The following is a 16,200-nucleotide window of genomic DNA, read 5'->3' as shown; positions in this document are numbered from 1 at the left end:
AGTATAATTTTTTTTTTTTTAATTTGTGGCGGACGTAATTCTTTCGTGGCGGGCTGCCACAAATAAATGAATGTGTGGGAAACACTGGAGGTATTGCGTCAGAAGTGAGAAGGTTACATTGTGACAGCCCTCGTGTTTGATTCTGACTCTCCCCACCTCAGGGTGTGATCCCTACGTCCAGGGTGAAGTTCTTGCTGCGCCTGCTCAGGGGCAGACTGGAGGTGGACCTGGACAAAGACAAGTTGCTGTTTAAGCACATGTGCTACGAGATGGAGCGACTGCACAGCGGCGGAGACGTCACCTTCCACGACGTGCTCAGGTGAACTCGCAGTGCTACATACCGTCACGCACCTGCACGATTATCAGTAGATACACTGCAAAAAGTCGGTGTTCAAAAACGAGAAGAAAAACAATACAAAAATGAGGGGTGTTTTATTTGAACTAAGCAAAATTATCTGCCAATAGAACAAGAACATTCGGCTTGTCAAGACTTTCCAAAACAAGTACAAATAAGTTAACCTCTAGGAACCCAAAAATAGCTTAAAATAAGTATATTCTCACTAATAACAAGTGCACTTTTCTTGGTACAAAAAAAAGAGACCTTTTTGCTCAATATGTTGAAAAATATTCTTAAATGAAGTAAATACTAGTGCCATTATCTTGACATAATGATCTTTTTTTTCATGCTTGAAGTAAGAATTATTACTTTAAAAAAGTAGTTTTATGCAACAGTTGATATTCTAATTTCAAGCATGTTTTACTCAATATACACTACCGTTCAAAAGTTTGGGGTCACATTGAAATGTCCTTATTTTTGAAGGAAAAGCACTGTACTTTTCAATGAAGATAACTTTAAACTAGTCTTAACTTGAAAGAAATACACTCTATACATTGCTAATGTGGTAAATGACTATTCTAGCTGCAAAATGTCTGCTTTTTGGTGCAATATCTACATAGGTGTATAGAGGCCCATTTCCAGCAACTATCACTCCAGTGTTCTAATGGTACAATGTGTTTGCTCATTAGCTCAGAAGGCTACCGGTAATTGATGATTAGAAAAGCCTTGTGCAATCATGTTCACACATCTGAAAACAGTTTAGCTCGTTACAGAAGCTACAAAACTGACCTTCCTTTGAGCAGATTGAGTTTCTGGAGCATCACATTTGTGGGGTCAATTAAACGCTCAAAATGGCCAGAAAAAGAGAACTTTCATCTGAGACTCCACAGTCTATTCTTGTTCTTAGAAATGAAGGCTATTCCACTAAATTGTTTGGGTGACCCCAAACTTTTGAACGGTAGTGTAGCTCATCAAATCTCAGCAACAAGCTGTAATATCTTACTGAGATCATTTAGGAGCAAAACCCTTAAAACAAGTAAAACACTCTCACATAAAATCTGCTTAGTGAGAAGAATTATCTTATCAGACAGAAAATAAGCAAATTTTCTTACTTAGATTTCACTTTTTGCAGTGTAGATAGATAGATAGATAGTACCATATTTTTCGGACTATAAGTCGCAGTTTCTTTCATAGTTTGGCCGGGGGTGCGACTTATACTCAGGAGCGACTTATGTGTGAAATGATGAACACATTAGCGTAAAATATCAAATAATATTATTGATGTCATTGACGTAAGAGACTAGACGTATAAGATTTCATGGGATTTAGCGATTAGGAGTGACAGATTGTTTGGTAAACGTATAGCATGTTCTATATGTTATAGTTATTTGAATGACTCTTACCATAATATGTTACGTTAACATACCAGTTGGTTATTTATGCCTCATATAACGTACACTTATTCAGCCTGTTGTTCACTATTCTTGATTTATTTGAAATTTTCTTTCAAATGTCTATTCTTGCTGTTGGCTTTTATCAAATACATTTCCCCAAAAATGCGACTTATACTCCAGTGCGACTTATATATGTTTTTTCCTTCTTTATTATGCATTTTTGGCAGGTGCGCCTTATACTCCGGAGCGACTTATACTCCGAAAAATACGGTATTTTATTGATTCCTTCAGGAGAGTTCCCTCAGGAAAATTAAAATATTTAGACGACTTGGACTTTATGGGACTGGAATCCAAATGTAGCAATCTGTGGTCTTGGAACTGATGTTTTTATTTATGATCGCTGTGTTCTCTCTTGCGTGCTTGTCTGTCAAGCAACACCAACTACAATGCTAGCATCCCACACTCACCTGTTGTCAAATCTATTCTGGCAAAATAAGCGTACACTGCACTGGGACAACTGGATAAAATACAAACTAAATACTGTCACGACGTGGACTTTGGCGGGGTTTGTTTTCCCGAGTTGCAAGGAAATTGTTAGCGGACATGGCGTGAAGGTAAATACATGATTTAATAACACTAACAAAGTAGGAGGAGGGGAGGTACAAAGTAACGAAGGAAACAAAAACCAACACTTAGGGTAAACTATGGACATGGCAAAACAAAAAGTCGCTAACTGTGGCATGAACAGACAAAACTTACTTGACAAGGCATGAACCGTGAAACGAGCAATAGCAAGAATACCAGCGTGAAAGGATCATCAATAGAGCAGAGCATGGATAATGTCAATGTTGCCAGGACGACCAACTGAAAATGACAGGCTTAAATAGTATTGACATGATTAAAGGCCTACTGAAATGAATTTTTTTTATTCAAACGGGGATAGCAGATCCATTCTATGTGTCATACTTGATCATTTCGCGATATTGCCATATTTTTGCTGAAAGGATTTAGTAGAGAACAACGACGATAAAGTTCGCAACTTTTGGTCGCTGATAAAAAAAAAGCCTTGCCTGTACCGGAAGTAGCGTGACGTCACCGGAGGAAGGACTCCTCACATTTCCCCGTTGTTTACACCAGCAGCGAGAGAGATTCGGACCGAGAAAGCGACGGTTACCCCATTAATTTGAGCGAGGATGAAAGATTTGTGGATGAGGAACGTGAGAGTGAAGGACTAGAGTGCAGTGCAGGACATATCCTTTTTCGCTCTGACCGTAACTTAGGTACAAGCTGGCTCATTGGATTCCACACTCTCTCCTTTTTCTATTGTGGATCACGGATTTGTATTTTAAACCACCTCGGATACTATATCCTCTTGAAAATGAGAGTCGAGAACGCGAAATGGACATTCACAGTGACTTTTATCTCCACGACAATACATCGGCGAAACACTTTAGCTACCGAGCTAACGTGATAGCATCGGGCTCAAATGCAGATAGAAACAAAATAAATAAGCCCCTGACTGGAAGGATAGATAGAAAATCAACAATACTATTAAACCATGGACATGTAACTACACGGTTAATGCTTTCCAGCCTGGCGAAGCTTAAAAATGCTGTTGCTAACGACGCCATTGAAGCTAACTTAGCAACGGGACCTCACAGAGCTGTGATAAAAACATTAGCGCTCCACCTAAGCCAGCCAGCCCTCATCTGCTCATCAACACCCGTGCTCACCTGCGTTCCAGCGATCGACGGAAGGACGAAGGACTTCAGCCAATCATCCGTGCGGTCGGCGGCTAGCGTCGGATAGCGCGTCTGCTATCTAAGTCAAAGTCCTCCTGGTTTTGTTGCTGCAGCCAGCCGCTAATACACCGATCCCACCTACAACTTTCTTCTTTGCAGTCTCCATTGTTCATTAAACAAATTGCAAAAGATTCACCAACACAGATGTCCAGAATACTGTGGAGTTTTGAGATGAAAACAGAACTATTTTGTATTGGATTCAATGGTGTACTAATACTTCCGTTTAGCGAGTGACGTCACGCGCATACGTCATCATACATAGACGTTTTCAAGCGGAAGTTTAGCGGGAAATTTAAAATGTCACTTTATAAGTTAACCTGGCCGTATTGGCATGTGTTGCAATGTTAAGATTTCATCATTGATATATAAACTATCAGACTGCGTGGTCGCTAGTAGTGGCTTTCAGTAGGCCTTTAAGTAGTATTGACATGATTAACACGACGGGTGCGCGGGTCCAAGACGTGAAACAGGTGAAACTAATAAGTTGTCAAAACAAACAAGAGTGCACAAACAGGAACTAAAAAGAGTCCAAAACCCAAACAAAAACATGATCACAGAAAATGACAAATACAAATAATTCATGCACAATAACCCCACAGGAAAGTAAATTTATACATTTTTTTTCTTTTTTAATAACATTTGTTTTAATGATTATATATAATGATTAGTTAAACTATGTTTTTGCATTACTGTTACTTTAAATGGCCACTTTAGTAGTAATTAGTTTTTAATAGGGATGTCCGATAATGGCTTTTTGCCGATATCCGATATGCCGATATTGTCCAACTCTTTAATTACCGATACCGATATCAATCGATACCGATATCAACCGATATATACAGTCGTGGAATTAACACATTATTATGCCTCATTTGGACAACCAGTTATGGTGAAGATAAGGTACTTTTTTTAAAAAATGAATCAAATAAAATAAGATAAATAAATTAAAAACATTTTCTTGAATAAAAAAGAAAGTAAAACAATATAAAATCAGTTACATAGAAACTAGTAATTAATGAAAATTTGTAAAATTAACACGGGTGCGCGAGTCCAAGACGTGAAACAGGTGAAACTAATAAGTTGTCATGGAAACAAAACAAACAAGAGTGCACAAACAGGAACTAAAAAGAGTCCAAAACCCAAACAAAAACATGATCACAGAAAATGACAAATACAAATAATTCATGCACAATAACCCTAAAAGGAAAGTAAATTTATACATTTTTTTTCTTTTTTAATAACATTTATTTTAATGATTATATATAATGAATAGTTAAACTATGTTTTTGCATTAGTGTTACTTTAAATGGCTACTTTAGTAGCAATTAGTTTTTAATAGGGATGTCCGATAATGGCTTTTTGCCGATATGCCGATATTGTCCAACTCTTTAATTACCGATATTGATATCAACCGATACCGATATCAACCGATATATACAGTCGTGGAATTAATACATTATTATGCCTAATTTGGACAACCAGGTATGGTGAAGATCAGGTAATTTTTTTTTAAAATTAATCAAATAAAATAAGATAAATAAATTAAAAACATTTTCTTGAATAAAAAAGAAAGTACATCAACATAAAAACAGTTACATAGAAACTAGGAATTAATGAAAATTTGTCAAATTAAATGTTAAAGGTTAGTACTATTAGTGGAGCAGCAGCACGCACAATCATGTGTGCTTACGGACTGTATCCCTTGCAGACTGTATTGATATATAATGTAGGAAGCAGAATATTAATAACAGAAAGAAACAACCCTTTTGTGTGAATGAGTGTAAATGGGGGGAGGGAGGTTTTTTTGGGTTAGTGCACTAATTGTAAGTGTATCTTGTGTTTTTTATGTGGATTTAATAAAATAAAAAATAAAAACACACAAAAAAAACGATACTGATAATAAAAAAAACTGATACCGATAATTTCCGATATTACATTTTAATGCATTTATCGGTCTGCCGATATTATCGGACATCTCTAGTTTTTAATACTCAATCACAACTTAATTTGGCCGTGTTTTATTAAACCTCCATATAAAAACACATGATATTAAATGTAAAGTAACATTGCTGCGTGGAATGAAGAATAGAAAACCCCGCAGTGGTAATGTTGCCTTGCTGTCGGCAGCATGCTGTCCTATCGCTCCGTGGACATTCGTAAGTCCCTCCAGCTGGAGGAGCTGTTGGCCAGGGAACAGCTGGAGTACACCATCGAGGAGGAGGTGGCCAAGCAGACCATACGCATGTGGCTCAAGAAGTGCCTCAAACGCATACGCGCCGTGAGTCCCTTCCACGCCGCCTTCCCGCGCGCGCCCTCAGTGTGCGTGTGACACGCTCTGTTTGTCCTCCGCAGAAGCAGCAGCAGTCGTGTAGCATCATCCACAGCTTGAGAGAGAGCCAGCAGCAGGAGCTGAGTCGCTTCCTCAACCCCCCCAGCATCGAGACCACGGTGCCAAGTGAAGACCACAACGCCAACAACCCGGACAACCCCTCTCAGCCTGAGGTAAAAGCACCCCCGCCCGCCATCCCCAGCTTGCAAGCATCACCCGCAGGTGTGCGCTCCTCGCGATGGCGGAACAAAGGATGTGTTCCTCTTTGTTTAGATGAGCGGCCTCCAGCAGCTGCTCAGCCCCACCTTGTCCGACCGAGGAGGCTACAGGCAGGACTCCTCCGACCTGGGGAAGCCGCAGAGGAAGCTGGGACAGTGGCGGCTGCCTGCAGGTATGCGGGTGACAGCACAAAACACCAATTACCTGCACTCATCGTACATTCTCATTATTAGTCAAGAATCCTGAAGAATGAAAACTGCACTGCAGAAAGTCAGTGTTCAAAAACAAGAAAAAAAAATACAAAAATGAGGGGTATTTTATTTGAACTAAGCAAAATTATCTGCCAATAGAACAAGAAAATTCGGCTTGTCAAGACTTTCCAAAAAAAGTAAAATTACCGTATTTTTCGGAGTACAAGTCGCACCGGCCCAAGATGCACAATAAAGAAGGAAAAAAACATACACTACCGTTCAAAAGTTTGGGGTCACCCAAACAATTTTGTGTTCGAGCCTTCATTTCTAAGAACAGGAATAGACTGTCGAGTTTCAGATGAAAGTTCTCTTTTTCTGGCCATTTTGAGCGTTTAATTGACCCCACAAATGTGATGCTCCAGAAACTCAATCTGCTCAAAGGAAGGTCAGTTTTGTAGCGAGCTAAAGTGTTTTCAGATGTGTGAACATGATTGCACAAGGGTTTTCTAATCATCAATTAGCCTTCTGAGCCAAGGAGCAAACACATTGTACCATTAGAACACTGGAGTGATAGTTGCTGGAAATGGGCCTCTATACACCTATGTAGATATTGCACCAAAAAGCAGACATTTGCAGCTAGAATAGTCATTTACCACATTAGCAATGTATAGAGTGTATTTCTTTCAAGTTAAGACTAGTTTTAAGTTATCTTCATTTAAGTACAGTGCTTTTCCTTCAAAAATAAGGACATTTCAATGTGACCCCAAACTTTAGAACGGTAGTGTATATAAGTCGCACTGGAGTATAAGTGCATTTTTGGGGGAAATGTATTTGATAAAAGCCAACAGCAAGAATAGACATTTGAAAGGCAATGTCAAATAAATCAAGAATAGTGAACAACAGGCTGAATAAGTGTACGTTATATGAGGCATAAATAAGCAACTGGTATGTTAACGTAACATATTATGGTAAGAGTCATTCAAATAACTATAACATATAGAACATGCTATACGTTTACCAAACAATCTGTCACTCCTAATCGCTAAATCCCATGAAATCTTATACGTCTAGTCCCTTACGTCAATGACATCAATAATATTATTTGATATTTTACGCTAATGTGTTCATCATTTCACACATAAGTCGCTCCTGAGTATAAGTCGCACTAACGGCCAAACTATGAAAAAAAACTGCGACTTACAGTCCGAAAAATACGGTAAGTTACAAAGTCGGAAAATTGCCAGCTCGTCTTTAGTATCCCATCTTAAATGATGAAAAATCATTGCTTACAGGAAGTTAGAAAATTGCTACTCCCCCCAGAAGCTGAACTGTATTGTCCTGACAAAAATGTTGACTTTTACAGACGGTAAAAAAGGGCGACTATCCGCAAAACTGGAAATTTCAGCTTTATTATCTTTTCCTAACGATTGTAAGAGCCTAACTTTTACAGAAAGTTAAAAAGGGACATGCCAAAAACTGGAAAATCGACGGGTCAGATTTTTTATCGCCCAGAAAAGGTGAAAAGTCCTGACTTTTACAGGAAGTTAGAAAAAGATTACTTCACCCTTAGCTGGAAAATTGTCAGCTCAACTTTATTATCCCACCTTAAATGATAAAAAAAATCATTGCTTACAGAAAGTTAGCAAAGTGCTACTATCCCCTTAGCTGGGACATTTGGGGGTCAACTTCATTATCCTCCCCTCAAGATAGAACATCTTTGGAAAAAAAAAGCCTGGGAAAATTTGGTAAAGGCTAGAAAATTCGGACTTTTACAGTACTGTATTTTTCGGACTATAAGTCGCTCCGGAGTATAAGTCGCACCTGCCCAAAATGCATAATAAAGAAGGAAAATAACATATATAAGTCGCACTGGAGTATAAGTCGCATTTTTTGGGAAATGTATTTGATAAAAGCCAACAGCAAGAATAGACATTTGAAAGGCAATTTCAAATGTCTAAAGAATAGTGAACAACAGGCTGAATAAGTGTACGTTATATGAGGCATAAATAACCAACTGGTATGTTAACGTAACATATTATGGTAAGAGTCATTCAAATAACTATAACATATAGAACATGCTATACGTTTACCAAACAATCTGTCACTCCTAATCGCTAAATCCCATGAAATCTTATACGTCTAGTCTCTTACGTCAATGACATCAATAATATTATTGGATATTTGACGCTAATGTGTTCATCATTTCACACATAAGTCGCTCCTGAGTATAAGTCGCACCCCCGGCCAAACTATGAAAAAAACTGCGACTTATAGTCCGAAAAATACGGTAAGTTACAAAGTGGGAAAATTGCCAGTTCGTCTTTAGTATCCCATCTTAAATGATGAAAAATCATTGCTTACAGGAAGTTAGAAAATTGCTACTCCCCCCAGAAGCTGAACTGTATTGTCCTGACAAAAATGTTGACTTTTACAGACGGTAAAAAAGGGCGACTATCCGCAAAACTGGAAAATTCAGCTTTATTATCTTTTCCTAACGGTTGTAAGAGCCTAACTTTTACAGACAGTTAAAAAGGGACATGCCAAAAACTGGAAAATCGACGGGTCAGATTTTTTATCGGCCAGAAAAGGTGAAAAGTCCTGACTTTTACAGGAAGTTAGAAAAAGATTACTTCACCCTTAGCCGGAAAATTGTCAGCTCAACTTTATTATCCCACCTTAAATGATAAAAAAATAATTGCTTACAGAAAGTTAGCAAAGTGCTACTATCCCCTTAGCTGGAACATTTTGGGGTCAACTTCATTATCCTCCCCTCAAGATAGAACATCTTTGGGGAAAAAAAGCCTGGGAAAATTTGGTAAAGGCTAGAAAATTTGGATTTTTACAGTACTGTATTTTTCGGAGTATAAGTCGCTCCGGCCGAAAATGCATAATAAAGAAGGAAAATAACATATATAAGTCACACTGGAGTATAAGTTGCATTTTTTGGGGACATTTATTTGATAAAAGCCAACAGCAAGAATAGACATTTGAAAGGCAATTTAAGATAAATCAAGAATAGTGAACAACAGGCTGAATAAGTGTACGTTATATGAGGCATAAATAACCAACTGGTATGTTAACGTAACATATTATGGTAAGAGTCATTCAAATAACTATAACATATAGAACATGCTATACGTTTACCAAACAATCTGTCACTCCTAATCGCTAAATCCCATGAAATCTTATACGTCTAGTCTCTTACGTGAATGACATCAATAATATTATCTGATATTTTACGCTAATGTGTTAATCATTTCACACATAAGTCGCTCCTGAGTATAAGTCCGACACCGGCCAAACTATGAAAAAAAACTGCGACTTACAGTCCGAAAAATACGGTAAGTTACAAAGTCGGAAAATTGCCAGCTCGTCTTTAGTATCCCATCTGAAATGATGAAAAATCATTGCTTACGGGAAGTTAGAAAATTGCTACTCCCCCCAGAAGCTGAACATTTTTTGCAGTAAACTGTATTGTCCTGACAAAAATGTTGACTTTTACAGACGGTAAAAAAGGGCGACTATCCCCAAAACTGGAAAATTCAGCTTTATTATCTTTTCCTAACGATTGTAAGAGCCTAACTTTTACAGACCGTTAAAAAGGGACATCCCAAAAACTGGAAAATCGACGGGTCAGATTTTTTATCGGCCAGAAAAGGTGAAAAGTCCTGACTTTTACAGGAAGTTAGAAAAAGATTACTTCACCCTTAGCCGGAAAATTGTCAGCTCAACTTTATTATCCCACCTTAAATGATAAAAAAAATAATTGCTTACAGAAAGTTAGCAAAGTGCTACTATCCCCTTAGCTGGAACATTTGGGGGTCAACTTCATTATCCTCCCCTCAAGATACAACATCTTTGGGAAAAAAAAGCCTGGGAAAATTTGGTAAAGGCTAGAAAATTCGGACTTTTACAGTACTGTATTTTTCGGAGTATAAGTTGCACCGGCCGAAAATGCATAATAAAGAAGGAAAAAAACATATATAAGTGGCACTGGAGTATAAGTCGTATTTTTGGGGGGAAATGTATTTGATAAAAGCCAACATCAAGAATAGACATTTGAAAGGCAATTTCAAATAAATCAAGAATAGTGAACAACAGGCTGAATAAGTGTACGTTATATGAGGCATAAATAACCAACTGGTATGTTAACGTAACATATTATGGTAAGAGTCATTCAAATAACTATAACATATAGAACATGCTATACGTTTACCAAACAATCTGTCACTCCTAATCGCTAAATCCCATGAAATCTTATATCTTACGTCAATGACATCAGTAATATTATAATGTGTTCATCATTTCACACATAAGTCGCTCCTGAGTATAAGTCGCACCCCCGGCCAAACTATGAAAAAAACTGCGACTTATAGTCCGAAAAATACGGTATTATTGGAATTTAGTCCTTACATAAAATAGTGAACATACAAGACAACTTAACTTGTCTTTTAGTAGTAAGTAAACAATCATTTAGTCTGCTGACATATGCAGTAACATATTGTGTCATTTTCCATTCTATTATTTTGTCCACATTATTAAGGACAAGCGGTAGAAATGTATTATTAATCTACTTGTTCATTTACTGTTAATATCTGCTTACTTTCTCTTTTAACATGTTCTATCTACACTTCTGTTCAAATGTAATAATCACTTATTCTTCGGTTGTTAGATACTTTACATTAGTTTTGGATGATACCACACATTTGGGTATCAATCCGATACCAAGTCATTACAGAATCATACAGTGGTCATATTCAAAGTCCTCATGTGTCCAGGGACATATTTACTGACTTTATAAACATAATATACATTTAAAAAAAACGAAAGAAGATGTTGCGATGCCAAAAAATATTAATGTAATCATAGTAGTATCGACTAGATACGCTCCTGTACTTGGTATCATTACAGTGGATGTCAAGTGTAGATCCACCAATGGCGTTTGTTTACATTTTGACGCCGGTGAGCTACGGTGTGTAGTGAAGCATGTTTACCAATCCTCGTCCTCCAGTGATAATGCTACTTGTAAGAAACGTACTTTATTTGTCGCCATGGAGGCGAGGATTAGTGATTTAGAAGTAGCTAAAACACTGCAAACTGCGGATAGACGTTAGTTGCCAGCTAGCTAGTCATGTCTTAAAACAGATGACAGCCAAATGGACTTTGCTGTTTTATTTCCAATGAAACAATAGAAAACACGTACTCATATAGTAGTACAGTTGGCACGGTACAGTAAACTGACAGTTAATATTTAAACATTTAACATTTCTAACCATTTTGAACAGAAATAGTTCATGCACATTCAGATAAATTCTTCAAAATTACAATTAAAAATGTTTTGGCCGGGGGCCGGGCTGTATATATGCGCACTAATTGACTGAAAGAGTACGCACTTGGTGCGATGATGTCATGTTATCCATGGAAAAATGCATTTTTAGACAATATGATTTGCCTGAGCGGCTAGGAGACCCCGAGAGTAACAAGCGCTTGCCTTGTTGACTTTCCATTAAGAACAATAAATGAGTTTTTAGTATAAGTTTGCTGGTTTCAAGAAATGTAATGCAGAGCGCATATCATTATGTCAAGATAATGGCACTAGCATTTAGAATCAGAATCAGAATAGTTTTATTGCCATTGTTTGAGAACGGGTTCACAAACTAGGAATTTTTCTTGGTGCAAACGTGCGACATAAAACACATATTTGGTAATAAAAAGAGTCGTAACTGAGCCATCAGATAGACTTAGAAGGAATTCAAGGAGCTGCTGTTAGGAGTTATTGTTCATTTGCCTGATGGCCGAGGGGAAAAAACTGTTCAGGTGCTGGTCCGCACAGTGTCTGAGAGTGGAGGGGGAGACACCATCCGGCCCGGGGGCCTTCCGCGTATTCAGCTTCATTTAATAATATTTTTCAACATATTGAGCAAAAAGGTCTCTTTTTTTTTTTTTACCAAGAAAAGTGCACTTGTTATTAGTGAGAATATACTTATGTTAAGGTATTTTTGGGTTCATTGAAGTTAGCTAATTTTACTTGTTTTGGAAAGTCTTGACCAGCCAAATTTTCTTGTTCTATTGGCAGATAATTTTGCTTAGTTCAAATAAAATACCCCTCATTTTTGTATTTTTTTTCTCGTGTTTTTCTTTCTTTCTTTCTTTAGTTTATTTCGAACATGAACACGCTTACATCTGAATACGTCACACAATTTCATCCTTTCATTTTACATCATGCCCGAAAAGGAGTAGGAAGAAGCAAAGCTTATTTAATCCTACCCCTTTCCCACTTCAAAGCGTTTACAAATATATAGAATCATTTACTGACCTTTTTATATCATAAAATAAAATCTATGAATTAGTACACACAACAGTTTTATAATATGTAATTAATTAATTCAGTCATTATTAACATACTGAGATGAAGAATATCTTATTATTCAATAAGGTTAGAAGTATTTCTCATAATTCTTCTTCTTTGTACTTTGTAAGCACTATTATTTTAAACAACCTCTTAAAGTGGATCATATCAGTACAATTTTTAACTTCTTTACTTAATCCATTCCATCATTTGATTCCACATACTGATATGCTAAAAGTTTTAAGTGTTGTACGTGCATATAAATGTTTTAAATAGAGATGTCCGATAATATCGGCCTGCCGATATTATGGGCCGATATATGCGTTAAAATGTAATATCGGAAATTAACGGTATCGTTTTTTTTATTATCGGTATCGTTTTTTTTTGTTTTTTTTTTATTAAATCCACATAAAAAACACAAGATACACTTACAATTAGTGCACCAAGCCAAAAAACCTCCCTCCCCCATTTACACTCATTCACACAAAAGGGTTGTTTCTTTCTGTTATTAATATTCTGCTTCCTACATTATATATCAATATATATCAATACAGTCTGCAAGGGATACAGTCCGTAAGCACACATGATTGTGCGTGCTGCTGCTCCACTAATAGTACTAACCTTTAACACTTCATTTTACAAATTTTCATTCATTACTAGTTTCTATGTAACTGTTTTTATATTGTTTTGCTTTCTTTCTTTATATTATTTTATACATTTTTAAAAAAGGACCTTATCTTCACCATACCTGGTTGTCCAAATTAGACATAATAATTAGAGATGTCCGATAATATCGGCCGATAAATGCGTTAAAATGTAATAGCGGAAATTATCAGTATCGGTTTTTTTATTATCTGTATCGTTTTTTGTTGTTTTGTTTTTTTTGTTTGTTTTTTTAATTAAATCAACATAAAAAACACAAGATACACTTACAATTAGTGCACCAAGCCAAAAAACCTCCCTCCTCATTCACACAAAAGGGTTGTTTCTTTCTGTTATTAATATTCTGCTTCCTACATTATATATCAATATATATCAATACAGTCTGCAAGGGATACAGTCCGTAAGCACACATGATTGTGCGTGATGCTGCTCCACTAATAATACTAACCTTTAACACTTAATTTTACTCATTTTCATTCATTACTAGTTTCTATGTAACTGTTTTTATATTGTTTTGCTTTCTTTATTTATCTTATTTTATACATTTTTTAAAAAAGGACCTTATCTTCACCATACCTGGTTGTCCAAATTAGGCATAATAATTAGAGATGTCCGATACTATCGGCCGATAAATGCGTTAAAATGTAATATCGGAAATGATCGGTATCGGTTTTTTTTATTATCTGTATCGTTTTTTTTTTTTTTTTTAATTAAATCCACATAAAAAACACAAGATACACTTACAATTATTGCACCAAGCCAAAAAACCTCCCTCCCCCATTTACACTCATTCACACAAAAGGGTTGTTTCTTTCTGTTATTAATATTCTGCTTCCTACATTATATATCAATATTAGGGATGTCCGATAATATCGGTCTGCCGATATAAACGGCCGATAAATGCGTTAAAATGTAATATCGGAAATGATTGGTATCGGTTTTTTATTATCGGTATCGTTTTTTTTTTTTTTAATTAAATCCACATAAAAAACACAAGATACACTTACAATTAGTGCACCAACCCAAAAAACCTCCCTCCCCCATTTACACTCATTCACACAAAAGGGTTGTTTCTTTCTGTTATTAATATTCTGCTTCCTACATTATATATCAATATATATCAATACAGTCTGCAAGGGATACAGTCCGTAAGCACACATGATTGTGCGTGCTGCTGCTCCACTAATAGTACTAACATTTAACACTTAATTTGACTCATTTTCATTCATTACTAGTTTCTATGTAACTGTTTTTATATTGTTGTACTTTCTTTTTTATTCAAGAACATTTTTTTAATTTATTTATCTTATTTTACTAATTTTTTTAAAAAGTACCTTATCTTCACCATACCTGGTTGTCCAAATTAGGCATAATAATGTGTTAATTCCACGACTGCATATATCGGTTGATATCGGTATCGGGAATTAAAGAGTTGGACAATATCGGAATATCGGCAAAAAGCCATTATCGGACATCCCTAGTTTTAAATGATTTTTTCCTCTAAGGTTATATTCCTCCTCTTTAGTTGAGAAGAATTGTCGTACATTCTTTGGTAGCAGGTTATATATTGCTTTGTACATCATTTTAGCTGAACACTGACTTTTTGCGGCGTAGCACGTACATAATCTCACACCGCATGCGTTGGTGTCGTCAGGTCGCACCAGTGTCAAGTCCATCGTGTGCAAAATGAACCCCGTCAACGGCGAGGCTTCCTCGGGTTCCGAGGTCAAGAAGTGGTGGACGCGCCAGCTGACAGTGGAGAGCGACGAGAGCGGCGACGACCTCATCGACATTTAGAGACGAGGTGCATCCTCCCTTTCGCTTGTTGTCTTCTTTTCCCTCCTCTGAACAATGAATGATGCTCACCTGCCGACTGCAGCTGTCCGCTTCTTTCCCCCCGACTGGATCCACGCCACACATTATTCTTTTTCAAGCAAGAGTTTTGAAAGTATTTTGGGCCTGTTTGGACTGGCAGTGTCGGGTTGACGCCTCTGGGGGGGAAAACGTGTTTCCTGTCGTGTCTCTTTGTAGGCACATCTGGCCAGAGCGAGGCATTAAGGACACGCTGGATCGATGAAGGGAAGCTGCTGTTGTTTGTGTGTTCAGCTGCAAGGCTGTTTTCATGTCTCTGTCTTGTGTTTCCTCTGGCTCTTCTTCACACACACACGTTTCAATATGCTCACTTGATACTATTATAGTGGCTAGAAACAGCATATACGAGAAGATTTATGAATGTATTTCAAGATCAAAGTCTATCTTCTAATTAAAGGCCTACTCTTGTTCCGGCATTAATAATAAGACGTGTCTTTTCTATTTCTATGCCTTTTCAATGACTTACACAGCGGACATTACAGTTCCTACAGTGGACCTGCAGGACGCCGTCATGGTGGAGGAATCCTTTTGATTAGCCCTGTGATAATCACATTTCCCATTAGGAGCACGCAGTAAGTTACCTTTTTTAAATGTCTTGTTATCATGACAATTGAGTTGGATTTCACACAAAAAAATAAATTTTTGAGCTGCTAACTCAGACCTGGGCATTGTCCGGCCCGCGTCAGGCCAATCATAAATGACAAAATACATTTAAATAAGTATCTATGTCGAGTGTGCAATACAACGGGGCTGCTTTTGTTTTGAAAAGCGTTATTAGGGTCCGCACAGGACCATTGTCAAAGGAATCCCAAAGGGAGTCCTTTTGCAATGAGACGAAAGGACCCTATTGAATTTGTAAGGTTTTATTATTAGGGTCCGCTAGTACCCTGTATAAAGGACTCCCACAGGGAGTCCTTTGTACAGGTTACAAAGGAACCTATTGTATTTGTAAGGTTTTATTATCATTCTTTCTTTCTTCTTCCGCACCGTTGCGCACTACTTTGCCCCCCTTAACGTGCTTCAAAACTCACCAAATTTGACACA

The 16,200-nt window shown here is 37.1% G+C and overlaps 1 protein-coding gene across 5 annotated transcripts in view; it reads left to right on the top strand.

The window, feature by feature from the left end:
- Positions 1 to 16,200, top strand: part of nalcn (sodium leak channel, non-selective) — a 453,873-nt gene that overhangs the window by 211,522 nt on the left and 226,151 nt on the right. For 4 of the 5 annotated variants that reach the window (XM_062061820.1, XM_062061819.1, XM_062061821.1 and 1 more), the window contains 5 exons: positions 162 to 319; positions 5,661 to 5,811; positions 5,886 to 6,035; positions 6,136 to 6,253; positions 14,939 to 15,116. In XM_062061820.1, the coding sequence (XP_061917804.1) occupies positions 162 to 319; positions 5,661 to 5,811; positions 5,886 to 6,035; positions 6,136 to 6,253; positions 14,939 to 15,081 (720 nt within the window). In that variant the 3' untranslated portion in view covers positions 15,082 to 15,116. Of the gene's footprint in view, positions 1 to 161; positions 320 to 5,660; positions 5,812 to 5,885; positions 6,036 to 6,135; positions 6,254 to 14,938; positions 15,609 to 16,200 lie in introns of those variants that run through there. The other variant, XM_062061823.1, reaches the window with a different exon arrangement.

The sequence above is a fragment of the Entelurus aequoreus genome, linkage group LG10 (genome assembly GCF_033978785.1).
Source record: "Entelurus aequoreus isolate RoL-2023_Sb linkage group LG10, RoL_Eaeq_v1.1, whole genome shotgun sequence".
In the NCBI taxonomy this organism is placed as follows: Eukaryota; Metazoa; Chordata; class Actinopteri; order Syngnathiformes; family Syngnathidae; genus Entelurus; species Entelurus aequoreus.
The sequence above is the reverse complement of the archived record's forward strand: the minus strand, read 5'-3'. Positions and strand labels throughout refer to the sequence as shown.